A 25036-nucleotide genomic window follows, 5' to 3' on the forward strand; every position below is an offset into this window, starting at 1 on the left:
GCATCGCCCCCCGTGCCCTCCCTCCCTCCCCCTCCCGGTCTCCCCGTGTCATCCCCGCCGTGTGCCCCCGCCCCCCCCCCCCCAGCACCGGGCATCCCCTGTAACGGCCCCGCCCTCGCAGCCGTTACCGGGCAACGGCCGCGGCCAGCACCGGCCCCGCCATGGCGGGCGGCGGCGCCGCGTCCCCGCCGGGCCCCCCCCGGCCTTGGAGCCGCCTCCACGCCACGCCCGCGCGGTGCACCCGGGACCACGGGTGAGTGCCCGGTGTGTGCCCCCCTCCCCCCCCCCCCGCTACCGCCCCCGGTGCGGCGGCTGAGCCCCTGTCCCCGTGCAGGGCCCCCCGGCAGCCGCAGCGGCCCCCGGAGCCCTCCCCGCGGTGCTGGGTGAGCCCCAGGAAGGAGTCGGTGCACAGCATCCAGGGGGGCATCGGTACGGGGGGTACCGGTACGGGGGGTACCGGGGACGGGGCGGGCAGCACGGGGGCGGGGCGGTTGCGGGGGGGGGGGGGGGCGGAACCGGGACGGGGCGGTTGGGTGGGGGGGGTGCGGGAACCGGCTGCCGGGGGTGCCGCGGTGCCCCCGCCCCGGTTGCGGGGGGGGGGGGTACGTGGGGGCCGCCCCGGTGCCGCCGCGATCCGCCGCCCGCCCCCCCGCAGAGTGCCCGCACAGCGCGGCCACCAACAGCGGCTACTCGCGCAAGGCGGACGGCGGCTTCTTCTCCCCGTAGCGGCCCCCCCCCCCCCCAAATAAAGGCCCGAGCGGCCCGGTGCCGGCGGGGCGGATCAGAATCGCGGCGCGCTCAGGGGCCGGCGGCGGGGCCAGGCCTCGCCTATCTGATCGACTCATCCCGCCCGCCCGCCGCACAGCGCCCGGGGGCTTCGCGGCGCGGCTCTTCTCATCTCGGCCGGGGGCCGATCAAATAAGATCAACGTGTAGGGAGCGGCGGCACGCGCGCACCCCACGCGCGCACACACTCACGCCCCTCTCACACCCCCACACACCCCCACCCGCACACACGCTCGCGCTGCCGCCGCTCTGCGCGCGGCCCCGCCCTTCCCCGCCCTTTTATAGCCTCCCCCCCGCGCGGGGCACGCCGGGTAGCGGGGAGGCCCCGCCCCTCCGCCGCGCGCCGCCTGGCGGCGGGAGGACCGCGGAGCCCCGCCCCTCTCGCGAAGCCCCGCCCCTCTCCCGCAATGCCCCGCCCCTCTCCCGCAATGCCCCGCCCTTTCCGCGATGCCCCAGACTGAGCCCCGCCCCCCTCCAGGAAGCCCCGCCCCCTCCAACCGAGCCCCGCCCCTTTCGCGGAGCCCATCCGTCTTAGCCCCGCCCCCTCACCAGATCCCCGCCCCCTCCGCCTTAGCCCCGCCCCCTCCCCCGAAGCCCCGCCCCCTCCCCGAAGCCCCGCCCCCAGCCCCTCCCAAGCAGAGCCCGGCGGGCAGCTCGGTGCTTTATTGGCCCGGGCCCCGCCGCACCGGGAGCCCCCCGCGCCCCCCCGCACCCCCCCCGGCGCCGCGGGACCCCCCCGGCCGTGGGGAGGGGCCGGCGGCACCGGGGGCTGCGTCCTGCCCGGGAGGGGGCCGAGCCCCCCCGGCCCCGGGCGGCGAAACGGCGACACCGGCAGCGGGAGGGGACCGGGAGGGGGTGCGGGGGGCGCGGGGGGCTTCACTTGAGGGCCAGGACGTAGAACGCCATCAGGACGCAGGACACCGACACGGCCGCGTGCAGCCGGGTGCCGATCACGGCAGCTGTGGGGGGGGGAGGGGGCACGACGCCCCCAGCCCGGACCCCAACGCCCCCACGACCCCAACGCCCCCAGCCCGGACCCCAACGCCCCCAGCATGACCCCAACGCCCCCAGCCCGGACCCCAACGCCCCCAAGCCCCCACCCCAACGCCACCGTCCCCACCCCGTGTCCCCAAGCCCAGCCCCACACGTTCCCGTCGGGACCCCAACGCCACCGCCCCGAGCCCACGGAGCAGCCCCCCAGCGTCCTCCCCCCATGCCCCGTGTCCCCGACCCAGCCCCCGACGCCACCGTCCCCATCCCATGCCCCAACGCACCCACCCGCGTTCCCGGCCACGAACCCCGTGCCCCCAAACCCAGCCCCCAGTGTCCCCATCCCGGCCACCACATCCCTGTCCCGGACCCCAATGCCACTGTCCCCACGCTGTGCCCACAGCCCAGCCCGCAGTGACCCCATCCTGGAGCCCCACGTCCCCATCCCAGCCCCATGTCCCTGCCCCGCGTCCCCATCCCAGCCCCATGTCCCTGCCCCGCGTCCCCATCCCAGACCCCAACGCCACCGTCCCCATCCCAGCCCCGTGTCCCCGTCCTGGTCCCCGTGTCCCCGTGTCCCCACCCCAGGCCCTGTGTCCCTGTCTCACGCCCCAATGCCGCCGTTCCCATCCCGCACCCACAGCCCAGCTCCCAGCGCCCCCATCCTGGACACCCCATCCCCACATCCCCGCCCCAGCTCCGTGTGCCCGTCCTGGTCTCACGTCCCCACTGCAGCCCCACGTCCCCAGCACACAGCCCCCTGTCCCCACATCCCCGCTGCCGCCCCACATCCCCGTGCCGTGCCCCCAGCCCAGAGCCCCTGTCCCCTATCCCCCATCCCCAATCCACATCCCGGAGCCCCGTGTCCCCATGCCAGAACCCCACGTCCCCAGATGTCCCCCCTGCAGCCCCGTGTCCCCATCCCATGCCCCCAGCCCCATGTCCCCGCTGCAGCCCCGTGTCCCCGTGTCAGCACCTCATGTCCCCAGATGTCCCCGTGCCAGCCCTGTGTCCCCAGCCCACGTCCCCATCCCGGAGCCCCATGTCCCCATGTCAGAACCCCACATCCCCAAATGAGCCCCCTGCAGCCCCACGCCCCCCTGCAGCCCCACGTCCCCATCCTGGAGCCCTGCGTCCCCTATCCCATGTCCCCAACCCACGTCCCCATCCCGGAGCCCCGTGTCCCCATGCCAGAACCCCATGTCCCCAGGTATCCCCCCTGCAGCCCCACGTCCCCTATCCCATGTCCCCGGCCCCACATCCCCATCCCAGAGCCCCGTGTCCCCATGCCAGAACCCCACGTCCCCAGATGTCCCCCCTGCAGCCCCGTGTTCCCATTCCATGCCCCCAGCCCCACGTCCCCATGCCGGAGCCCCATGTCCCATGTCAAAACCCCACACCCCCAAATGTCCCCACCCCGGCCCCACGCCCCCCCCTGCCGCCCTGTGTCCCCATCCCAGCCCCACGTCCCCAGGTGTCCCCGTCCCCCCACGCCCCCCCCCGCAGCCCCGTGTCCCCATCCTGGAGCCCCGTGTCCCCTTCCCATGCCCCCAGCCCCACGTCCCCATCCCGGAGCCCCGTGTCCCCATCCCGGAGCCCCGTGTCCCCATGTCAGAGCCCCACGTCCCCAAATGCCCCCCCTGCGGCCCCACGCCCCCCCCCGCAGCCCCGTGTCCCCCATCCCACACCCCCAGCCCCGTGTCCCCATCCTGGAGCCCCGTGTCCCCTATCCCACGCCCCCAACCCCATGTCCCCATCCCAGAGCCCCGTGTCCCCATGTCAGAGCCCCACGTCCCCAAATGCCCCCACCCCGGCCCCACGCCCCCCCCCGCAGCCCCGTGTCCCCATCCCACGCCCCCAGCCCCGTGTCCCCATCCTGGAGCCCCGTGTCCCCTATCCCATGTCCCCAACCCCACGTCCCCATCCCAGAGCCCCGTGTCCCCATGTCAGAACCCCACATCCCCCCCCGCAGCCCCCGTGTCCCCCATCCCCACGCCCCCAGTCCCCATCCCGGAGCCCGTGTCCCCATGTCAGGTATCCCCCCTGCAAATGTCCCCACACGTCCCCAAATGTCCCCCAGCCCCCGTCCCCAAATGCCCCCCTGCGCCCCACCCCCCCCGCAGCCCCGTGTCCCCCATCCCACGCCCCCAGCCCCGTGTCCCCATCCTGGAGCCCCATGTCCCCTATCCCACGTCCCCAGCCCCACGTCCCCATCCCAGAGCCCCGTGTCCCCATGCCAGAGCCCCACGTCCCCAAATGCCCCCCTGCGGCCCCACGCCCCCCCCGCAGCCCCGCGTCCCCATCCCACGCCCCCAGCCCCCCGTCCCCGTGCCCCCCCCCCCCGCAGCCCCGTGTCCCCGTCCCAGAGCCCCCGCGTCCCCCCCGTGCCCCCCCCCGCCCCGTTATCCCCCCCCCAGCGCCACGTCCCCCCCGTCCCCCCCCCCCGTTACCCCCCCCCCAGCCCCCCCCCCCCCCGCACCCTTGTAGCAGACGCCGCCGAGCCCCCTCCTCTCGCCGTGCAGCCAGGCGCGGAGCCGCGGCACCTTCCGCAGGTAGGCGCAGGTGCACACCAGGAGCAGCCCGAACACCAGCAGCCCGTCCAGCGAGTACACTGCGGGGCACGGCTGCGTCCCGGCACCGCCACCGGGCACCGGCACCGGCACGGGGCCCCCCCCGCCGCCCCCCGCCCTCCCCCCCCCGCCGCTCACCGTTGGTCATGGCGGCCCCGGGGCCCTGCCTCAGCGCCGCCCCGGCCCCGCGCGCTCTGCGCATGCGCGCGGCCGACGCCCCGCCGGAAGCGAGCGGCGCGGCCCCGCGGCTCCAGCGGGCAGCGGGAGCGCGCCCCCGTTGTGCCCACCCACACCCCCCCCTCCCGGTCACCCCCCCCCGCAGCACCGTGAGGCAGCCCCGGGGCGGCCCCAGCCCCCCCCTCCCCCCCCGGTGGCCCCGAGCGCTGCCCCCCGGGGACAGGACGGGCCCCGCGGGCGGCCCCGGTACCGAGCCCAGCACCGGGGCAGCGCGGGGCGGCTGCGGGGGGCGCGGCCGGGACCCTCCGGCCCTGAGCAGCAGCTGCGGAAACGGCTCCGGAGGGCCGAGGAGGCCTGTGCCGGCCCCTGACCCCCGTCTGCCTCGCCCAGCCCTCTGTGCCTCCACCCAGTCCTGCATTCACACCGCCTGCCTCCGTCCGTCCGTCCGTCCATCCATCCGTCCGTCCGTCCGTCCATCCGTCCGTCCATCCGTCCGTCCATCCATCCGTCCATCCGTCCATCCATCCGTCCGTCCATCCATCCGTCCATCCGTCTGTCCATCCATCCGTCCATCCGTCCGTCCATCCGTCCATCCATCCATCCGTCCATCCATCCGTCCATCCGTCCGTCCATCCATCCATCCATCCATCTGTCCATCCGTCCATCCACTCACCCGCACACCCATCCACCCATCTGTCCATCCATTCATCCATCCACCCATTCATGCACCCATCCTTCCTTCCTTCCTCCCTTCCTTCCCTCCCTCCACCCATCCCTCCCTCCATCCCTCCATCCCTCCCTCCACCCACCCACCCACCCACCCATCCCTCCCTCCCTCCATCCCTCCCTCCATCCCTCCATCCATTCCTCCACCCACCCCCATCCGTCCATCCACCCACCCACCCACCTGTCCATCTGTCCACCCCTCCATCCATCCATCCCTCCATCCATCCACCCATTCCACGCATCCACCCCCCCATCCATCCCTCCCTCCCTCCCTCCCTCCCTCCCTCCATCCATCCCTCCCTCCCTCCACCCACCCACCCACCCATCCCTCCCTCCCTCCCTCCCTCCCTCCCTCCCTCCATCCATCCCTCCCTCCCTCCACCCACCCATCCATCCATCCCTCCCTCCCTCCCTCCCTCCCTCCCTCCATCCATCCCCCCACCCCCCCACCCATCCCTTCCTCCCCCCCCCACCCCCCCACCCCCCCTTTCCTTCTCCCCCCCACCTCCCCCATCCGTGCACCCCCCCCCCACTCCCGCCGCTCACCGCCCCGCAGATGGGGACGGCTGGAGGAGGCCGCACGGCGGCGATGGGGGGGGGAGGCCAGGCCACGGGGGCGGCCGGGCGACGGCCGGGCTGCCGGGACAGGGGCCGAGGGGAGCCCCGGGGGGGCAGGACCCGGGGGATGGCCGAGGGAGGCCGCACGGCTCGAGGGGAGGTTAAGGGAGGCCGAGTCATGGGGACAGGAGAGCCTCAGAAGAGGAAGGTGACAGCACCGGGCGCCCAGCAGAGCGGCTGCAGGGTGTTCCCTGGGTGGGGGTCACCCTCCTGGGTGCCCCCCGGCCCCGCTCCCATCCCCGGCCCCTCTCGGGTCGGGGTTTGGGGCTGCGGCACGGGGCTGCGGGTGTTCGTGGCCGTCGGGCGCAGGAGGCCTCGCGCGCGGGGTCGGTCCCTCTCCTCCCCTCCTCCCCCGTGCCACCGGGGCTCCGCGGTGCTCCCACGGCCCCGTCCCGTCCCCGCACCCCCGGTGTTGTCATTCCAGGAGCGCTTGTGGCCGTGGGCGGCCGCGGGCATCGCTTCTCGGTGCCCCCCGCGCTGAGAACCAGAGCGCCCGGGGCAGGAATGAGGTGGCAGGGCCGGGGCGCGGGCGCTGGCTCCCACCGCAGCCCTGCACCTGCTGCTGTGCATCTGGAATAAACACACGAAACCAAGGCTTTTGCGCAGTTTTTGCTAACCAGACGCGTCTGGGAAGGGGATGTGGAGGTTTGAGCGCGATGGAGCCGGGGCTGCTGCTCGGCGCTCCCCGGGGCTGAGGAACGGGCCGGGGCCGACGCTGCCGGGGCTTTGCCCGTCCCCGCGGGCATGGAGCCGTCCTGCACCCTCCTCCCGGGGCTCGCTCTGCTCTGGCTGTTTTTCTCGTTGTTTTTCTGTTTCCAAAATTAACTGCGGCTCACCTCGTGCCCGCCGGCACCCTTCCACCCCGCGGACCCTGCCCCGTACGAAAGGAAGTGCGGAAGCCTGTTTTGAGCAGAGCTCAGATCAACAACCCGACCGCCGGGCACCGTCGGCACCACCCCAGGCACAGGGGGGGGCACCCGGGGCTCGGCCACCCCCATGGCTCCGAGGCCACCGAGGAGCCGGAGGCTTCGGCCGACTACGAGTACCTGGCAGGCAGCAACGCCACGGGGAGCCCGGAGCAGCTCTTCACGACGGTCTTCATCCCCGTCCTCTACTCCTTCATCTTCCTCCTCGGCTTCGCGGGGAACCTCTTCGTCATCGCGCTGCTGGCCAAGAGGAGCGGCGGCAGGAGGGCGGTGGACACCTTCGTGCTCAACCTGGCCGTGGCCGACGTCGTCTTCGTCTGCACCCTGCCCCTCTGGGTGGCGGCGGGGGCGCGGGGCAACCGGTGGCTGCTCGGGGAAGGGCTCTGCAAGGCGAGCAGCTACGCCATCAGCGTCAACCGCTGCTCCAGCATCCTCTTCCTCACCGCGCTCAGCGTGGAGCGCTACCTGGTCATCTGGAAGGTGCTGGACACCAGGCAGGCGAGCTCCAGGAGGCACGTCCTGCTCGCCTGCGGGCTGATCTGGGCCGTCTCCCTCCTGCTGGGCGCGCCGGCGCTGTGGTACCGGCGGCTGGACGGGGACGACTGCTGGGACGAGGACGGGGAGGACTTCAGCCTGGCCATGGTCTTCCTCACCTTCCTCCTGCCCCTGGGGGTCATCTCGTTCTGCTACTGCTCCATCTACTGCCGCCTGCAGCGGCACGTGCGGCTGGGCAGGGGCGTGCGGCGCTCCCACCGCGTCATCGTCGCCATCGTCGCGGCCTTCGTCTGCTCCTGGCTGCCCCTCAACGCCTGCAAGGTGCTCCTCTTCCTCCTGGCCAAGGGGACGCTGGCGCTGCCGGCGGGGCAGGAGGGGACCCTGCGCTGGGTGGTGGCCGCCAGCACCTGCCTGGCCTTCGCCAACAGCTGCGTCAACCCCCTCATCTACGCCCTGATGGACCCGCGCCTCCGCTGCCCGCCCCCCCTCGGTGCCAGGGCCCCCCCCCTCCACCACCGCCTCCAGCCCCTCGCCCGGCAGCGGGACCAAGCCCCCCCCGGCCCCCAGCCCCCGGCCGGGCACGTAAGGGGGGACGGGGACGCGAACGCAGCTGGGCTGGGGGGGGGGGGGGGGGTTTGCTGTCGATACAGAGCCGGGGGGGTGCTCGGGTGCTTCGGCAAAGCGGTCGCTGAGGTTTGTCCCCTCCCGGGGGGAGCCCCGGTGCCCTAGCGGTGATTCCAGCCCCCCCCCCCCCGAGCGTTACGCTCACCCGTGCCAAAGGGGTCCCCGAGGGGCAGCTCCTGGCCGCGCCGTCCCGTCCCGTCCCGTCCCGGTTTCTGCGCCCTCCCGGTGCGGCCGCGCTGGCAGCGAGCGAGGTCCCGCCGAGCAGGCACCGCCGCACGGACGCTGCCCGGCGCGGAGCTGAACGGGACGGCTCCGGTTGCTTCTGGTCTTACAGCAAACGAATACAGATGTAGGCGTACCTCCGGAGCTGTCGGTCGTGGCGTTCTTTCTCACAGCCTGCCTGGGGAATAAAGCTGCCGCGGGGCCGAGCTGGGCCACGCTGAGCCGTGGGCCATGGTGCGTCCCCAGGCGCCGGGGACAGCCCCGTGCCCTCCCAGCGGAGCCCTGAGCCATTTCTCTTCAAATTCACCCTTTTTTTGGCGCGGGGCCCCACGCGCCAGGTCTCAGCCCCGCTCTTTGCTCAGTTCCTCCGCGGGGACCGCCACGCGCTCCCCCCAGGGCTGAGGGTGCTGCAGCGGGGGGGGGGGGGTCCCGCCTGTCCCCGTCCCCGCAGCCCGTGGCACCTGCCAGTGGCTGAGGCACACTTTTCCACCACCTGCCCCACGCAGCGGCGCAGGATGTGGCTGACTCCCCCGTGCCAGCCGCCCTGATTCATCTCACACCGCGCCGGCAGCCGCGGCCCTGCCGTTCCCACGGCCTGGCACAGCTGGCATGGCATGGCACTGCCTGGCACGGCACAGCCTGGCATGGCACTGCCTGGCATGGCGCAGCACAACACAGCCTGGTATGGCACAGCCCGGTACAGCACAGCAAGACACAGCTCACGCTGCCCCTCACCCTTCCCCTTTCCTTCTCCCTTCCCATCCCCATCCCTGCCCCTGCCCGAGGAGGAGGAGGAGGGTCAGTGCTTCCTCCCATGAGGCAGAAGGGCCCTGGGGGCAGAGGCAGGGGGATGGGGACAAGGGCAGGCCAGCAGGCGGGGCTCCCCGGCACCCAGCGGGTCCCTGTGCAGGAAGGGACAGGGACGGCGGTGGCCGCGCTGCGGTCCCGGGGTGGGTCCCTGTCCCCGAGCACTTTGGGGACCCCGGGGGAGATGTCCCCAGCCGGGGGCCGTGGGCAGGGGTGGGGACGGTGCCACCGCACTGCGACCGGCCCGGTGCTGCTGCCCCCGGGATGGGGCCTCCACCCAGCACCGTGCCATGCCAAGCTGCGCCATGCCGTGCCACACCATGCCATGCCATGCCGTGCCGTGCCACACTCTTCCAAGCCATACTGCGCCGTGCCACGCCACGCAGTGCCACGCCAGGGTGCTCCGTGCCATGCTGCGCCACGCTCCCCCCCGCCCGCCGCGCCGCCCCACGCCGCGCCGAGCCGAGCCCCGCAGCGGGCAGGCCCCGCGGCGGCGGGGCCGGTGTTGCTCACCCGCTCCTCCCCTGCGTCTCAAGTCAAAACACGTCCCCACGGCCCGGGCGCAGCAGAGCCGCAGCGAGCGCCCGCGCCGACGGCCCCGCCGCGCCCAGGTAAGGCCGAGCCCCGGCCCTGGCTGAGCCCCGCGCCCACCGGGGGTCCCGGCCCCTCCGCCACCCCCCAGCCAGCCCACCGAGCCCCGGCCCTGCCTCAGTTTCCCTGGGCGTTCACCAGCACGGCTCGTCCCGCCGGGGAAACTGAGGCACAGCGTGAGCCCGTGGCACCCCCCCGGCTGCTCCTGTCCCACCCGCTCTGCCCCAAGGGACGGGGACGCCGCGTTCGGGGCTGGGGGCAGGCTCCCACGTCCCGCGGCCACCCCCACCGCGGGAAATGCCTGCAGCCCAGACGGGAAAGAAATAAAAACTGGGAGAGGCACCCAGCGAAACCGGCCCGCGCCCCCGCCACCTTTGCCCCTGGGATGGGGCTCATCCCGGCAGCCCGCGCTGCCAGGCACGTGTTTGCACACCTTTGTTTATCGTAGGACCTACAGGAAGGCAAAGCAAACACGGCCTCGCCTTCCTCCCCCACCGGCGCGGCGGCCGTGGCGGAGCCGTAGGGGCGATGCTGCGGGCCGGGGGGAGCGCGGGGGGGGCAGCACCCGTGGGTGCTCACCGGGGGCTGGCGCGGGGACACGGCGTCTGCTCGCTGTCGCCCGCAGGGTGCGGCATGGAGGGCAGGGAGGAGGCGAGCGACACCGACAGCGGGATCATGCTGCACTCGGGTGAGCATGGGGGGGCTGGGGGGGTGGGCAAAGGGGTTCTGCACCTCAGGGTGCGATGGGTGCCCCCTCCCACAACCAGGGGCACGGCGGCGGTGTAAAAACTGCCACCAACACCCCCCCTTCCCCCCCCAGGGGGGACAAGGGCCTGTGCAGGAGCTGCTGGGGTCTGGGCAGGGAGGGCAGGAGGGGGTGGAATTTGCTGTTGGGAAATTTGGGGGTTCCCAGTCTGGAGGAGGGAGGGGGGCCGGGGGGGGGCCGGGGTCCGCGGCCGGCTCTGACTCAGCCGCGTTTCGCTGCGGGCTGGGCTGAGTCAGGGTGAAACCTGCCCCCCCCCCCGCTGGGAAACCACGGCCGCTCGCAGCGCAGCCGGCACCCATGGGCGCAGCCGGCACCCGGCCCGCCACGGGGGTCGGGAGGGAGAACCGGGAACCGGGGCTGACGGGGAGGCGGGGGGGGGGAAACTGAGGCAGGGAGGCGGGGGGATCGGGCTGCGCCTCAGCCCGTCTGTCCGTCCGTCCATCCGTCCATCCGTCCGTCCGTCCCGCCAGGCCCCGGCAGCCCCGGTGTCCCCGCTGAAGGAGCTGGCGCAGCGGGTGCGGCGGCAGCAGCAGGCGCTGGAGGCGTGCGTGCAGGAGCTGCGGCGGCTCTGCCTGCGCGAGGCGGTGAGCGGGGCGCGGGGCGGCTGGGGGGGGGGGGCCCTGACACCCTCCCCACCACCCCCCCCCGGCCACCGCTCAGCGTCCCCGTGCCGTCCCCAGGAGCTGACGGGGACGCTGCCCCGCGAGTTCCCCCTGAAGGCCGGCGAGAAGCCCCCCAAGGTGCGGCGCAGGATTGGTGCCGCCTTCAAGCTGGACGAGACCCTGGTGCTGCGCGGGGCGGTGAGGGGCGACCGGGGGCGCAAAGCTGGGGGGGGGGGGGGGCTTTTCACCAGTGGGGGGTGACCCACAAAGGGGCAGGTGGTGACCGGGGGACCCCTCGCCGCCCTGTCCCACGGGTGGTGCGCTGCTCCTCGGGTGCGGGGGGGGCCACGCGCCCGTCCCAATGACGAAGGCGAAGCCGCCCCTTGGCACACGAGCGGCCGCGGGCTCGCGTGGCTCTGGGGTACGGGGTGTGGGGGGGTGCGGGGGTGCCGAGCGTCCCCTCCGTCCCCAGGACCCGCTGAGCGCCCTGGAGCGGGACCTGGCGCTGCAGCTGCAGATCGCCAAGGCCGCCCACCGCCTGTGCCGGGAGGAGAACATCAGCAAGCAGCTGCGCCGGAGGAGGAAGACGGCGGCGCTGAAGGAGGAGAAGAAGCTGAAGGAGCTGGAGAACACCCTCAGCCAGTGCCGCCTCCTGGCCGGCCGCCGGCCCCTGCCCGCCAGCGGCTCCGGGGGTGCTCAGGGTGAGGCCGGGGGTGCTTCGGTTAAGGGGGGGGGGGTCAGGAACTGATTCATTTGTGTGGATCCCGATGCACCGTCCCTGCTGCGTGCACCCGCAGTGTTCCCCCGTGGGTGCACCCCAACCCTTCGTCCCCACGGGCTGCTTGCTGGCACCCCGTCCCCAGGGGTCGTGCCCCACTGGATGCACCCCGATCTCCCACACCGAAACGCTGAGCGCACCCCGATACGCCTTCCCCCGTGGGTGCACCCCAAAGCCCCGTCCCTGATGGCGGCACCTCATGGCTGCACCCCAAAACGCCATCCGTGGTGCAGGCACCCCGGCGTGCCCTCCCCACGGGGAATTCACCCCAATACACCCCCCCCAGCGACTGCGCCTTGTGAACGCGCCCCAAACCTTCATCCGTGGTGGATGCGCCCTTAGGGAAGCACCCCAACACCCCCCCCCAAGTGTCTGCACCCCGCTGTGCTCCCCTGGTGACTGCAGCCTGGCGAGCGCACCCCAACCCTGCGTCCGCGGCGGGTGCCGGCAGCAGCCTGGGCAGGGCTGGGAGCTGCCCCGAGCGCCACGGCTCGGCTGAGCCGGCCCGGCCGGTCCCACCACCGGCCCCGAGCGTGTCGGGACAGGCGGGCGCGGGAGGGGAGCGGGGGCCCACGGGGACGCGCTGGGTGGCGGCGGGTGGCGGGGCCGTGGGAGCGCGGGGCCGCTGCCAGCCCCGGGGCCAGCAGCCGGTGCCAGCCCCCGGTGCCAGCCCCCGGTGCCAGCCCCCGGTGCCACCGCTGTCCCCTGCCCCGCAGAGCTCAGCGCCTCGGACGAGAGCTCGCTGTCGGACGCCGTCCTGCTGGAGGAGGGTAAGGGGCCGTGGGCGGGGGGCACTGTGGAGCCCTGTCCCGTTCCCCCTCCCTCCACCCCAACCCTTTTTCTCTCCCGCAGAGGAGACGCAGCTGCGGGATCCAGCACCCCACAGGGGTCCCCATCTCCGTCCCCGTCCCCATCCCCGCGGCCCCGTTCAGGCCCCGAGGAGCGCGCTGAGGCGGAGGGGCCGGGGCACCCACCCACACCTGCCGGCCCCTGGAGGGAGACCAGCCTCGACGGGGCCCTACGAGAAGGCCAAGAAAGCCGGCGATGACCCTGGGGACAGCGAAACCTGGGGGGCCCGGTGCTGCCCCACGTCCCCACCCGCTGTCACCACCGCCCCTGGCAGCCCCGACCTCGCAGCCTCGCTGGCGCCCAGGACCGCGGATGTCCCTCCATACCGCTTCGTCCCCATCCGGACCCTGGTGCTGTGCCGGCAGGTGGGCTCCAGCGCCCCCAGCACCCCGGAGCCACCGAGCCGCCGGGGACAATCCCCAGTCCCTGAGGTACGGCCCGCGCGTGGAGCGGGGACGAGGGTTCCTGGGAGGAGGATGGAGAGGGACAACCCCATGGGACGGTGGTTATAACCCCGTGGGGAGGGAGGAGAGAAACCCAGGGGAAGGAAGATGGAGGTAACCCCACGGGTAGGAGGAGAGGGATAATCCCGTGGGGAGGATGGAGACAGAGCCATGGGGAAGAGGAGGAAGGAGACAGCCCCCTGGGAAGAAGGAAGTAACTCCTTGGGGAGGATGGAGCAAACCTGTGGGGAGAAGGACTGAGATAACCCCGCGGGGAGCCTGGTGGATACGATGCCACGGGGAGGCTGGAGATAACCCCGGGGGGAGAAGGATGGCGATAGACCCATGGGGAGGAAGATGGAGCTAAGCCCACGGGGAGCCAGCACCCCACGCCCTCCCGGCCGCCCTGTCCTGGGGGCAGGAGGAGCGGGGCAGGAGGCAGCCGCAGCCCTTGTGCCCGCAGGGTGGAGGCGCGCTGGGAGCCCGGCGAGCCGCGGGGCCGCAGCACCGCTCCCCGCCGCCGCCCCACGTACTACACGGTGACGGTGCCCACCTCCTGCTTGCCGGCCCCCGGCCCCACGCATCGCTCCGGCTCCGACGACAGCATCTCCGACGTCTCCAGCATCTCCCACGCCACCTCCCCGGGCAGCAGCAGCCCCGACGTCTCCTTCCAGCGCCCCCCAGCCCCACCGCCCCTCGCCGAACCCGGTTACTACCCCCGGGGCGCCCCCCGGCTCCTGCCACCCCCCGGCCCCCCGGCTTTCCTCTACGAGCAGGATCTGGCCCCGCTGCGCTACCAGCGCCTGGTGCCCTCGCACAGCCGCATCGTGCGCACCCCGTCGCTCAAGGACTACGCGCCGGCGGGCGCCCGCGGGCTCTCCAAGGCGGCGGTGACGGAGGAGCTCAAGTCGTGGCATCAGCGCGCCCGGCTGCGGGGCGCCCGGCCCCACTCCCTCGACAGGCAGGGCGCCTTCCGGGGACCCCGCGGCGGGACCCCCCGTGACGGCCCCCCCATCCGTGGGGCCCCGCTGCGGGCTCAGGTAGGGCACGGGGCCGGGGTGGCGCAGGGAGCGGGGTGGGGACAGCGGGGGACAGGCGGGTGGGGGGCACCGCGGTGGCTGTCGCCTTGTGGGGACGCCCTGGGTGCTGCCCTGCGGGCGGGCGGGGGACGCGTGGTGTCACCCGGTGGTGGCACAGGGACAGGCGGCTGCGGTGGGGCAGGACCGGGGTCCTACGGGGGGCGCTGGGGCATGGCCAGGGTCCCGAGGTGCCCCTGGGGAAGTACCGGGGACCCATGAGGGTCCTTGGGGCAGGGCTGGGGACTCCCAAAGGTCCCTGGAACAGGACTGGGGAAGATCTCCAGGCGAAGGACCTGGTCCTAAGGGGGGCCCTGGGGCAGGACAGGGGTCCCAGAAGGGTCCTTAGGGCAGAATCGGGGTCCTGTGGACAGCACCAAGGTCTCATGACCTGGTCTTGGGGCCAGGACTGAGGTCCTCAAGGCCCTTTGGGGCAGGACGAGGGGCCGCAGAAGGCCCCTATAGCCACATCCGGGGTCCCACCAGCAGGACCTGGGTTCCCACGAGGGCAGGAGGGTCCCCGCAGACATTTTGGGGCCGCCTCACTCCCTTCCTCTCTGAGGCCCACGCGGGGCAGGTCAGGACTCGCCGCCGAGCCTCCGCCACCCCCGCAGCCCCCCCCATCCCACCCCGGGCCGTGCCCCCCAGGGCGCCATGGGGTGGGGTCCCGGCACCCACGGGCCCCTTCTCCCACGCAGGCGCCCCCGATCCGTGTCCTGCGGCGCTCCCCGGACGGCGTGCCCGTGCAGGTCTACGTGCCTGAGAACGGCGAGATCGTCACACAGGTGTGAGCGCGCCCCCCCCCCCTGCCCGGGGGGGCACGGCCTGGCTGGCCCAGGGCTCTGGGGACGGGGGGGACGGGGCCGTTCTGCCCCCCCCCTCCACCCCCCCCCCCGGGCTTGGGGACATTGGGGGGGGAGGCATGGCTGCCCCCAGCACCCTGCGGTGCCCAGGGCTGGGACGGGGTGGCCGGGGCTGGCCCCCACCCGCTGTCCCGTGTCCCCTCACCAGTGACCCCAAGAGGGTCTGCGGTGCAAAGATGTTGTAATTCGGGCTTTTTTCTCTAATAAACGTGGTCATTTGGGATCTCCCCGCGGTCACTCCCGTCCTTGACAGCCCCTCAGGATTTGTCCCCTCCATCCTCATGCTTGTCCCCGTCCCCGTCCCCATCCCATCCCCATCCCCATCCCATCCCCATCCCATCCCTGTCCCCATCCCCATCCCCATCCCCGTCCCCATCCCGTCCCATCCCATCCCATCCCCATCCCCATCCCATCCCTGTCCCCATCCCCGTCCCCATCCCCATCCCATCCCATCCCCATCCCCATCCCATCCCCATCCCCATCCCATCCCATCCCCATCCCCATCCCATCCCATCCCCATCCCATCCCATCCCATCCCCCATCACATCCCATCCCCATCCCATCCCCATCCCATCCCCATCCCCATCCCATCCCCATCCCATCCCCATCCCCATCCCATCCCATCCCCATCCCCATCCCATCCCCATCCCCATCCCCATCCCATCCCCATCCCCATCCCATCCCATCCCCATCCCCATCCCCATCCCATCCCCATCCCATCCCCATCCCCATCCCATCCCATCCCCATCCCCATCCCATCCCATCCCATCCCCATCCCCATCCCATCCCCATCCCCATCCCATCCCCATCCCATCCCCATCCCCATCCCATCCCATCCCATCCCCATCCCATCCCCATCCCCATCCCCATCCCATCCCATCCCCATCCCATCCCCATCCCCATCATCCCATCCCCATCCCCATCCCCATCCCCATCATCCCGTCCCCGTCCCCGTCCCCATCCCCATCCCCATCATCCCATCCCCATCCCCATCCCATCCCCATCCCCATCCCCATCCCATCCCATCCCCATCCCCATCCCCATCCCCATCCCCACATCCCATCCCATCCCCATCATCCCATCCCCATCCCCATCATCCCATCCCCATCCCCGTCCCCATCCCCATCCCCATCCCCATCCCCATCATCCCATCCCCATCCCCATCCCCATCCCCCATCCCCATCCCCATCCCCGTCCCCATCCCCGTCCCCTCCAAACCGCACGTGGCCGGGGCTGGTCCCGGTACCAGTGCTGGGGACCCGCAAGCAGCGAGGTGGGGATGGGTGCTGGGGGGGGCACGGAGGCTGGGGCAAGGCTGGGGCAGAACAAAGGGATGGGGTGTGGGGAGGGGATGGGGTGCAGGGCAAGGAGAATGGGTCTGGGGGGGTCTGGAAAGGGAAAGGGTGAGGGGAAAGGGGAAGGGAAGGAAGGGGAAGGGAAGGGAAGGGAAGGGAAGAAGGGAAGGGAAGGGAAGGGAAGGGAAGGGAAGGGAAGGGAAGGGGGAAGGGAAGGGAAGGGGGAAGGGAAGGGGGAAGGGAAGGGAAGGGAAGGGAAGGAAGGGAAGGGAAGGGAAGGGGAAGGGAAGGGAAGGGAAGGGAAGGGAAGGGAAGGGAAGGGAAGGGGGAAGGGAAGGGAAGGGGAAGCCCTGGGGCGCAGGAGGGGCGCAGGGACGCGGGGGCCGTGCCGGGGCCGTGCCGCTCCGCCCGGCGGGGGCGGGCAGGGGCCGGGCGCGGGGCCGGTGGCTGCGGCTGGAGGCGCCGCCGCGGGGGGGCACCGGGCAGCGACCGAGCTCCGCCGGGCTGCGGCGTCACTGCGGGCCTGCGGCGGCACCGCGCTCCCACCGGCACCGCCACCGCCACCGCCACCGGCACCGGCACCGGGGCTGCACCGGCCCCGCCGCACCGACCCCGGCCCCGCCGCCCCGACCCCGGCCCCCGCTCCCCCCGCCCCGGGCCGCCCCCAGGATGGGGCCCGGTGGCCCCGGTGGCCGCTGGCCCCTGGCCGGGACCGTGCTGGTGGCCGTGGCCGCCTCGCTGGGTAAGAGACGCGGGGGGGGGGGGAGCGGGAGGGGGCGCCCCGCGGGGTGGGGGGGGGGTCCCGGTGCCACCGGCTGGGCCCGCGGGGCGCCCACTCGTGGGGCCCGGTGACCTCGGCCGTGCCACCGGAGCGCGGTTCCCGTGTCCCCCCCGTGTCCCCCCCGTGTCCCCCCACCCCGCTCTGCCGAGGGCTCTGGGCGCTGCCGGCCCGGGGGGGCCGTGGCCGTGCCTCAGTTTCCCCTCGGGGGGAGTCCCCGGGGAGCCACGTGGGGACCGGGCGGCGGCGCGGGGGGGGGCGGAGCGGAGATGGGGGGGGGGGGGGGCGGCCCCGGCGTCGCTTCGCCTCCCGCCGCCCCCGGGCCGCGTCCCCGGGGCTATTCTGGGCGCGCAGGTGGCTGCGGCCAGAAATAGAGCGGGGGGGCGGGGGGGGGGCGGGGGGGGGCGGGACGTGGGAGGGGATGGAGAGGGGCGGGGGGGGGGCGTGGGACGGGATGGTGCGGGGGGGGGGGACACGGGAGGGGATGGAGGACATGGGGACAGGATGGAGCATGGGGACATGGGGCAGGACGCAGTGGGGTGCGGGAACACGGGGACAGCAGCAGGCTCCTGGGGGGGCATTGGGCAGGGTGGAGGCATGGGGACATGGGGACAGGATGGAGCCAGGTATGGGGACACGAGGACAGGATGGAGCAGGGTATGGGGACACGGGGACAGGATGGAGCCAGGGTGTGGGGACATGGGACAGGATGGACAGGGATGGGGACACGGGGACAGGACGGAGCAGGGTATGGGGACACGGGGACAGGACGGAGCAGGCTATGGGGGACATGGGACAGGATGGAGCAGGGTGGGGACACGGGGACAGGATGGAGCAGGGTATGGGGATATGGGGACAGGATGGAGAGGGTGGGGACATGGGACAGGATGGAGCAGGGATGCGGGGACAGGACGGAGCAGGGTATGGGGACACGGGGACAGGATGGAGCAGGGTATGGGGACACGGGGACAGGATGGAGCCAGGTGTGGGGACACGGGGACAGGACGGAGCAGGGTATGGGGACATGGGGACAGGGGACAGGTGTGGGGACACGGGGACAGCGGAGCAGGGTATGGGGACACGGGGACAGGACGGAGCAGGGTATGGGGACATGGGGACAGGATGGAGCAGGGTATGGGGACACGGGGACAGGACGGACAGGAGTGGGGACACAGGACGGAGCAGGCTCCTGGGGGGCGTTGGGCAGGGTGGATCCGGGTATGGGGATATGGGGACAGGGTGGAGTGGGGCACAGGGATGCGGGGACAGGATGGAGCAGGGTATGGGGACGTGGGACGCGATGGAGCAGGGTTTGGGGCGGGACGCGGTGACACACGGGCTGCGCCCACGCGCCAGCACCTGGGGGGGGCCACGGACGTGGGCTGCTGCTGGGGGCCCCAGGGTGGCGGTGGCCGGGTGCAGCGCCCGAGGCCCCGGTGACGGGCGGCTGTCCCCAGCGGCGGGCGGCGAGGACTGCCTGTGGTACGTGGACAGGAACGGCTCGTGGCACCCCGGCTTCGACTGCAACTTCTTCACCTTCTGCTGCGGCACGTGCCACCAGCGGTACTGCTGCCGCGACCCGCTGCGCCTCATCACCGAGCGCCAGCAGCGCCACTGCCTCGCCTTCAGGTGCCACGGCTGCACGCTGCCGGGGTGCTGGGCGCTGGGTGCTGGGCTTCAGTGCTGGGTGCTGGGAGCTTGGTGCTGAGCTTCAGCGGTGGGTGCATGGGGCTGGGTGCTTGAGTTTGGGTCGTGGGTCCTGGCGAGTTGTGTGCTGGGTGCTGAGCACTGGGGCGGGGTGCTGTGCGCTGAGTACTGGGTACAGGGTGCTGGGGCTGGGTGCTGAGCACCAGTGAAGGGTGCTGGGCGCTTGGTTTTGGGTGCTGTGCCCCGAGTGCTGGATGCAGGGTGCTGAGTGCTGAGCACTGATGCTGGGCACTGGCATGGGGTGCTGGTCACTGGTGCTGGTCACTGGTGCTGGTCACTGGTGCTGGTCACTGGTGCTGAGCACTTTCCTGGTGCTGAGCACTGGTTCCTGGTTCCTGGTTCCTGGTCCCTGCTTCCTGGTGCTGGTCACTGGTGCTGAGCACTGGTTCCTGGTGCTGGTGCCTGTCCGGATGTCCCCGTCCCAGTGCCCCTCCAAGGGGGTGCTCCAAGGGTGCCCCTCGGTGCTGAGGGCACCGCTGTAGCTCGGGGTGCAGGGCAGGGGGCTGCCCGGGTGCCCCCCCCCCCCCTGGCCCTGCGCCCCCATGTCCCCGCGGTGTCCCCCAGCCCCAAGACCATCGCGGGCATCGCCTCGGCCGTGGTGCTCTTCATCGCCATCGTCACCACCATCGTCTGCTGCTTCATGTGCTCCTGCTGCTACCTCTACCAGCGCCGGCAGCACCTCCGCACCCCCCTGCAAGGTGGGGGGCTTGGGGGGGGGGGGAGAGGGGGGGCCTGGGGGCCCGCAGGGATGTCGGGGGGGGGGGATTTGGGGTGTGGGGTGGGGCTGGCAGGGTGCAAGGTGTGCGTGTGGGGGGGGCTCAGCGTGCTGTGGGGTCCTGTAGGGATGTGGGATTTGGGGTGCAGCGGAGGGGGGGGTCCTGCAGAGGGGCTGGGGGAGGGATTGGGGCGCAGGGGGGAGGCTGGGATGCGGGGGGGTTGTAGGGATGGGGGGGGGGGGGCGCATGGCAGTGGCTCGCAGCCACCCTGGGCACCACCGGGCTCCATCCCCGTGGATCCCAGCCCCGGCCCCATCTCTCCCGCAGGCCCCGAGATCCCCCTGGCCAGCTACCCCGCAGCCCCCCCCGCCCCCTTCCCCATGGACCCCAAAGCCGGCCCCGTGCCCCCCCAGCCTGGCTTCACCCCCATGGCCATGTACCCGCCGGTCGGCCCCGCCGCCCAGTACCCGCTGTACCCCTCCGGACCCCCAGTCTACAACCCCACAGGTGAGCACTGCACCCCCCCCCCCCCTACAACCGCACGGCAACCTTTTTTTTTGGGGGGGGGACCCTCACTGACCCCCCCCCCCCTTTCTCCGCAGCACCACCGCCCTACGTCCCCGCACAGCCCAGCTACCCCGGCGCCTGAGCCCCCTGGGGGACCCCGCGTCTACTGGTGACACCCTGGGGTGCCCATGGGTGGCAAGCGGGCACGGCCTGGGGGCCCCCGTTGTCGCCCCCCCCCCCCACCCCCAGGCCGTGACGCCACCCTGTGAGGCTGATGGATGGATCCGGCCCTTCCCGGCCATCATGGGGACGAGGAGCACAGAGCGGCTTTTGTCCCCACGCCCGCCCCGCACACTGGGACCTTTGTGGGTGCCCGCGGGCGCCAGCGGCCCCACGCACGGAGGGGTGATGCCGGGGGGTCCCCCTGCCCGCCGGCACCGGGGGGGGGGCACTGTGGGACCCTCGCCCACCCCGAACCCACGGCTCTTCCCAAGCGGGTGGCATTAAACCGTGTGTCCCCCCCCCCCAGTGTGGTGTCGTGTTGGTGGCTCTGCGCCCCCCCCCCCCCGCCCTGGGAGCAATGGGGGGGGAGGGGGGCACAATTTTTTGGTGGGGAGGGGCCTGGAGGGTCAGTTCCCTTCTCCCCTCCAGGCATTTCTCCATCCAAAAAGAGGCGATTTATTTTTGCCCTCCCCCTACCCCGCAACGTTTTATTTCCCTCCAAACCAGCCAGGATGAGCCAGCACAAAACCAGGCTGCAAAAACAGACCCCCCCGGTGACATTTTTGGGGCAAAAAGCAGCAGATCTGGGAGGCTGAACCCAGGGCGGCCGATCCCCCCCACCCGCCTCGCGTGGCGGGGGCCAGGACGCGCCTCCCTTTCCAGCCGGCGGCGCAGGCAGTGATTCACCCGGCTATTTTCGGTGTGATTCACACCCCGCAGCGGTTTGGGGGGGGGCCCGGCGCGCCACGGGGGCTAAATTTGGGGCCGCCACGTCCCGGCAGCCACCGGTGCCGCACGGCGCTCGCCCTCCTCCTGTGGCCGGATCCTGCCCCGCTGCGGGTGCTTTGGCTGCTGGGATGCTGCCCCATCTCTGGGGGGGAAGGGGGGGTACTGCATCCCAGCACCCCTTCCCCCCCCCCCAAAAAAAATCCCGCAAGCCGTCTGCAACGAGCCCGGGGAGGGGGAACCGGGGGCCAGCGCTGAGTTTTATTGAAGTGGGAGGACAAAAAGAAACCAAAGACGCGGGGGCTGGTGGAGCCCGTCCCGGCTCAGGGCTGGGGGGCCGGCGGCCCCCCGAGGTAGCGCTCGCGGATCTGGGCCAGGCTGGCGCTGAGGCCGCCCAGCGCCTGGGCGATGCTGCGCAGGACGGCGGCGGTCTCGCGGCGGCTCTCGGCGCACTCCCGGCGGAAGGCCCGCATCTCCTGCACCAGCCGCTCGTTGCACTGGATGAGGCGCTGCTCGGCCGGGCTGAGCCGGGCGCTTTCGGGGGTCCCCTCCGCCGTGCCCGGGGCCCCCCCCGGCTCGCCCAGGCTGCAGTCACTGAGGTGCTCGGGCTCCTGCTCGAAGATGATGCTGGGGAAGTCGCAGCCCAGCGGCTCCGGCTGCCCGCCCAGGCCGCCTAAGGGGAGGTCAGGCTGGGGGGGTCGCGGGGGGCTCCAGCCCTCGCCGGGCGGGCGGGTGCTGCCGCGGGGCAGCCGCCGTGCCGGGACGCCGTCGGCGGGGTCGTGGAAAGGCTCCGTCTTCACCTCCACCGGCTCCTCCTTCACCGGCTCCTCCTTCACGCCTGGCCGGGCAGGGAGCGTGGTCAGGTCACCCACTGGTCACCCCCCCTCGGTGGCACCCCCAGCCCCGCGCCCTCCCGCCCGGTGGGGACAGAGCACATCCCCTGGGACCGCTGTGGTGCCGCCCCGTCACCCCAGGGATGTCAGCTGGATGGCTCCACGCCGGGCTGCCAGGAGCGGTGGTGCCAGCAGGCGCATGTCCCCTGTCCTGCCACCACCCCACGGTGGCCTTTGGGAGCCCCCAGCGCTGGGGTGCAGGGTCACCGGGATTTGGGGCAGGAGGCTGGGAAGTGCCCTACGGTGGGGAGACCTTGTCCTGGAGCTGGTCCCCTCCGTGTCCCTGGTCCCTGTCCTGCTCCTTCCCACATCTCTGCGTGCCCTCAGCCCTGTGCCCCTCGCCCACCCCCGTCCATGTCCCTTGTCCCTCTCCCAGTCCCAGTGACCCCATGTCCCTGTCCTGTCCCCCACGTCGCTGTCCCGATCCCACTGTGTCCCTGTCCTGATGCCTGTCCCCCACGTCCCTGTGCTGGTCCTGCCCACGTCCCCATCCCCGTGCTGCTCTCCTGTGTCCCCGTCCTGGCTCCACCATGTCCTTGTCTCGGTCCCGGTCCCTCGTGCCCTTGGCCTGATCCTGGTATCCTCCCATCCCTGTGCCGCTGTCCCTTGTCCCTGCCTTGGTCCAGCTCCCCCCATGTCTGTGTCTATGCCCTCATCGTCCCACGTCCCTGTCCCCATCCCTGTGCCCCCACGGCCCTGTCCCAGTTCCCTGTCCTGGTCCAAGCCCCCCACGTCCCCGACCTGGTCTCAGCGCTCCTGTCACCGTCCTGGTTCCCTGTCCCGGTTCCCTGTCCCTTGCTCCTGTCCGCCACGTCCCTGGCTGTCTTGCTGTCCCGGTCCCTGTCCCCTCTCCTGTGTCCCCGTCCTGGCCCCAGTGCTCCCACGCCGCCGTCCCGGTCCCTGTGCCCACGTCCCTGCCCTGCTCCCTCCGTGCACCTGTCCCGCTCCCAGCGCCCCCACGTCCCGGTCCTGCTGCCCCCGCACCCCTGTCCCCCTGTTCCTGTCCCCGCGTCGCTGTCCCGCGTCCCCCTGCGTCCCCGTCCCCTGTCCCCGCGCCCCACACCCTGCTCCCCCCACCCCCCTGCCCCCGTCCCCCCCGCCCCCGTCCCCCCGTCCCCGTTCCCCCCGTCCCGCTCCCGCTCCCCGTCCCCCAGTCCCGGTCCCCGTGCCCGCTCCCACGTCCCGCCGCCCCCGGTGCCGGTGCCCGGGCGCTCACCGTGCGGCGTCACCACCTCGACGGTGACCAGCGGCGGGTCGAGGCCGGCGGCGGCGGCGCGCAGGCCCCAACCGGGAGCGGGCCCGGGGCCGAGCTCGGGGGGGCCGGGGCCGGGGCCGGGGCCGGGGCCGGGGCCGGGGCGCGCGGCGGGGCGGGCGGCGGGGCCCTGCCGCTCCTGCCGGTGCCGGGTGATTTTGTCGTTGGCGCGGCGGCGCAGCCCCCGCCAGCGGTTCTTCACCTCGCCGATGTCGCGCTGGTTGCGGCCGGCGGCGTTGATCTTGTTGGTGATGCGCCACCAGATCTTCTGCTTCTCGTACGCGTTCACGGTGCTGGCGGCGGCGCCGAAGAGCAGCGGCTCGTACCGGAGCACCTCGCTCATCAGGATCTCGATCTCCTGCAGCGTGAAGTTCGGTTTCCGCTTCAGCAGCCCCCGCCGCGCCCCGCCGCCCGCCGCCGCCGCCATGCTGCCCGCCGCCGCCGCCGCCGCCGCCGCCGCCGCCCGGTCATGCCGCCGCCCCGCCGCCCATCGCCCCCCGCCGCCTTTGTCTGCGCCGCCGCCCCGGCACCGAGCGGCCGCCGCCGCGGGAGCGGAGCGGGGGGGGAGCGGGGCGGGGCGGGCGGCGGCACCGCGACCCCTGCCGCTGCCGCCGGCCCCCGGTGCGCTGCGGTCCCCCCCCCCCGCCGCCGCCGCCGCCGCCGCCGCCGCCCTCCGCCCGCCGGTGCCGCCGGGAGTCGCCGCCCCGCTCCCGGAGCTCGCCCCCTGCCGGCAGCCGGGGCTCGGAGCCGGTCGCCGGGAGCCGCACGGGGGAGGAGGGCGGGGGGTGCCGGCAGCCCCCCGGTGGACGGATCGGGGAGGTGGCGGGGTCACCGATTGGGGGTGCCCCACGGTGCCCGCTTTGGGCGCCCCACGGTGCCCGGTTTGGGTGCCCAGAGGGCTTCGGGGTGCCCCACGGTGCCCGGTTTGGGCGCCCCAAGGTACCCGGTTTCGGTGCCCAGAGGGCTCCAGGGTGCCCCACGGTGCCCGGTTTGGGTGCCCAGAGGGCTCCGGGGTGCCCCCAGGACGGTGCCCGGTTTGGGTGCCCCAAGGCGCCCCGATTCGGTGCCCAGAGGGCTCCGGGGTGCCCCACGGTGCCCGGTTTGGGTGCCCAGAGGGCTCCGGGGTGCCCCCAGGACGGTGTCCAGTTTGGGTGCCCCAAGGTGCCCGGTTTGGGTGTCCCACGGTGCCCCGTTTCGGTGCCCTGAGGGCTCCGGGGTGCCCGACCATGCCCGGTTTGGGCTCACCCCAGGGTAGCCCTCTTGTGGTGTCCCATGGGGTCTCTGGGTACCACGTCCCCACCCGTAGGTGCCCCCAGCCGGGTGCCAAGCACCCCCACAGCCCCCACACCCCCAGACAGCCCTGCCCTGTCCCCGTCCCCGATGAGCAGTGTGACCCCGGGGGCAGCACCGGGGCTGGGGGTGGCGGGGCCCCCCCTGCCCCCATGCCCTCATGCCTCCCCCCTGCCAGCCTGGCCGCCCGCCCGCGCTGCCCGGGTGCCCTGGTGCGAAATGCCCAAATAAAGGCATTTCTCCCCGTTTCCAGAACCCGCCACTCAGCCACGCGGCCTGCAGCCAGGGGGACCCCAAGAAAGGAGGGAGCCCCCCAAGGGCCCACCCTGGTGCCCGCCTGCACCCCAGATCTGGCCTCAGCTGGGTGCTGCCATCACCGCCTCTGGGGAGCCCTGGCACAGCTCTGGGTGGCCCCAGGGTGCCCAGTTGGGGGTGACCGCGTGGCTGTGGGGTGCCTGGTTCTGGATATCCAACAGCGGCTGGGTGCCCGATTTGGGGTGCCCAGGTGGCCTCAGGGTGCCCAATTTTGGGATGAGGTGCCCTTCTGGGGTTTTTGGGTGGCCCCAGGGTGCCCAGTTGTGGTGTCCCTATGGCAGGGCTCTGGGTGCTGGCAAAGCTGCCCGAGAAGGGGGGCTGCATCCAAACAACCCCGGTACCCCCCTCCCGGGACCCCGGTGTGCAGCAGGGGTGCAGTGGCGGTGGCTCCTGGGGGGGTGACCGTCCCCCCAGCCCCGTCCCTGAG

The 25036-nt window shown here is 73.1% G+C and overlaps 6 protein-coding genes and 1 non-coding gene across 7 annotated transcripts; 4 read left to right on the forward strand and 3 right to left on the reverse strand.

Annotated features, from left to right (window-relative positions):
* The first annotated feature begins 97 nt into the window (after positions 1-97).
* On the forward strand, positions 98-787 carry CFAP276 (cilia and flagella associated protein 276). Its single transcript, XM_066982985.1, has 3 exons — positions 98-253; positions 335-429; positions 656-787. Exons 1-3 carry the CDS (start codon positions 162-164, stop codon positions 724-726), a joined length of 258 nt encoding a protein of 85 aa, XP_066839086.1. The 5' UTR covers positions 98-161; the 3' UTR covers positions 727-787.
* LOC136786951 (small Cajal body-specific RNA 2) lies at positions 777-1070 on the reverse strand. Its single transcript, XR_010826613.1, has one exon. It is a non-coding gene; the product is annotated as a small Cajal body-specific RNA 2 (non-coding RNA).
* Positions 1071-1433: 363 nt separating this feature from the next.
* TMEM167B (transmembrane protein 167B) lies at positions 1434-4624 on the reverse strand. The gene is made up of 3 exons (XM_066982920.1): positions 4484-4624; positions 4255-4386; positions 1434-1744 (listed from the first exon to the last, which is right to left on the reverse strand). Exons 1-3 carry the CDS (start codon positions 4545-4547, stop codon positions 1662-1664), a joined length of 279 nt encoding a protein of 92 aa, XP_066839021.1. The 5' UTR covers positions 4548-4624; the 3' UTR covers positions 1434-1661.
* A 1360-nt stretch (positions 4625-5984) lies between these two features.
* LOC125180944 (probable G-protein coupled receptor 25) lies at positions 5985-8034 on the forward strand. Its single transcript, XM_048053733.2, has 2 exons — positions 5985-6061; positions 6780-8034. Exons 1-2 carry the CDS (start codon positions 5985-5987, stop codon positions 8014-8016), a joined length of 1314 nt encoding a protein of 437 aa, XP_047909690.2. The 3' UTR covers positions 8017-8034.
* A 1868-nt stretch (positions 8035-9902) lies between these two features.
* LOC125180941 (innate immunity activator protein) lies at positions 9903-14884 on the forward strand. The gene is given in 10 exon segments (XM_066983042.1): positions 9903-10242; positions 10768-10881; positions 10978-11097; positions 11372-11600; positions 12394-12447; positions 12530-12565; positions 12610-12689; positions 12691-12962; positions 13433-14009; positions 14744-14884. Coding segments are annotated over 10 exon segments (1758 nt in total). The 5' UTR covers positions 9903-10059; the 3' UTR covers positions 14837-14884.
* A 1747-nt stretch (positions 14885-16631) lies between these two features.
* SHISA4 (shisa family member 4) lies at positions 16632-20436 on the forward strand. Its single transcript, XM_066982849.1, has 5 exons — positions 16632-16945; positions 18439-18610; positions 19253-19386; positions 19732-19911; positions 20007-20436. Exons 1-5 carry the CDS (start codon positions 16873-16875, stop codon positions 20051-20053), a joined length of 606 nt encoding a protein of 201 aa, XP_066838950.1. The 5' UTR covers positions 16632-16872; the 3' UTR covers positions 20054-20436.
* A 664-nt stretch (positions 20437-21100) lies between these two features.
* Positions 21101-23719, reverse strand: LOC136786924 (myb-related transcription factor, partner of profilin-like). Its single transcript, XM_066982848.1, has 2 exons — positions 22969-23719; positions 21101-21697 (listed from the first exon to the last, which is right to left on the reverse strand). The coding sequence occupies exons 1-2, from the start codon at positions 23429-23431 to the stop codon at positions 21183-21185; spliced, it is 978 nt and encodes a 325-aa protein (XP_066838949.1). The 5' UTR covers positions 23432-23719; the 3' UTR covers positions 21101-21182.
* Positions 23720-25036: the final 1317 nt, after the last annotated feature.

This window comes from Anser cygnoides, chromosome 25 (genome assembly GCF_040182565.1).
Source record: "Anser cygnoides isolate HZ-2024a breed goose chromosome 25, Taihu_goose_T2T_genome, whole genome shotgun sequence".
Taxonomy (NCBI): Eukaryota; Metazoa; Chordata; class Aves; order Anseriformes; family Anatidae; genus Anser; species Anser cygnoides.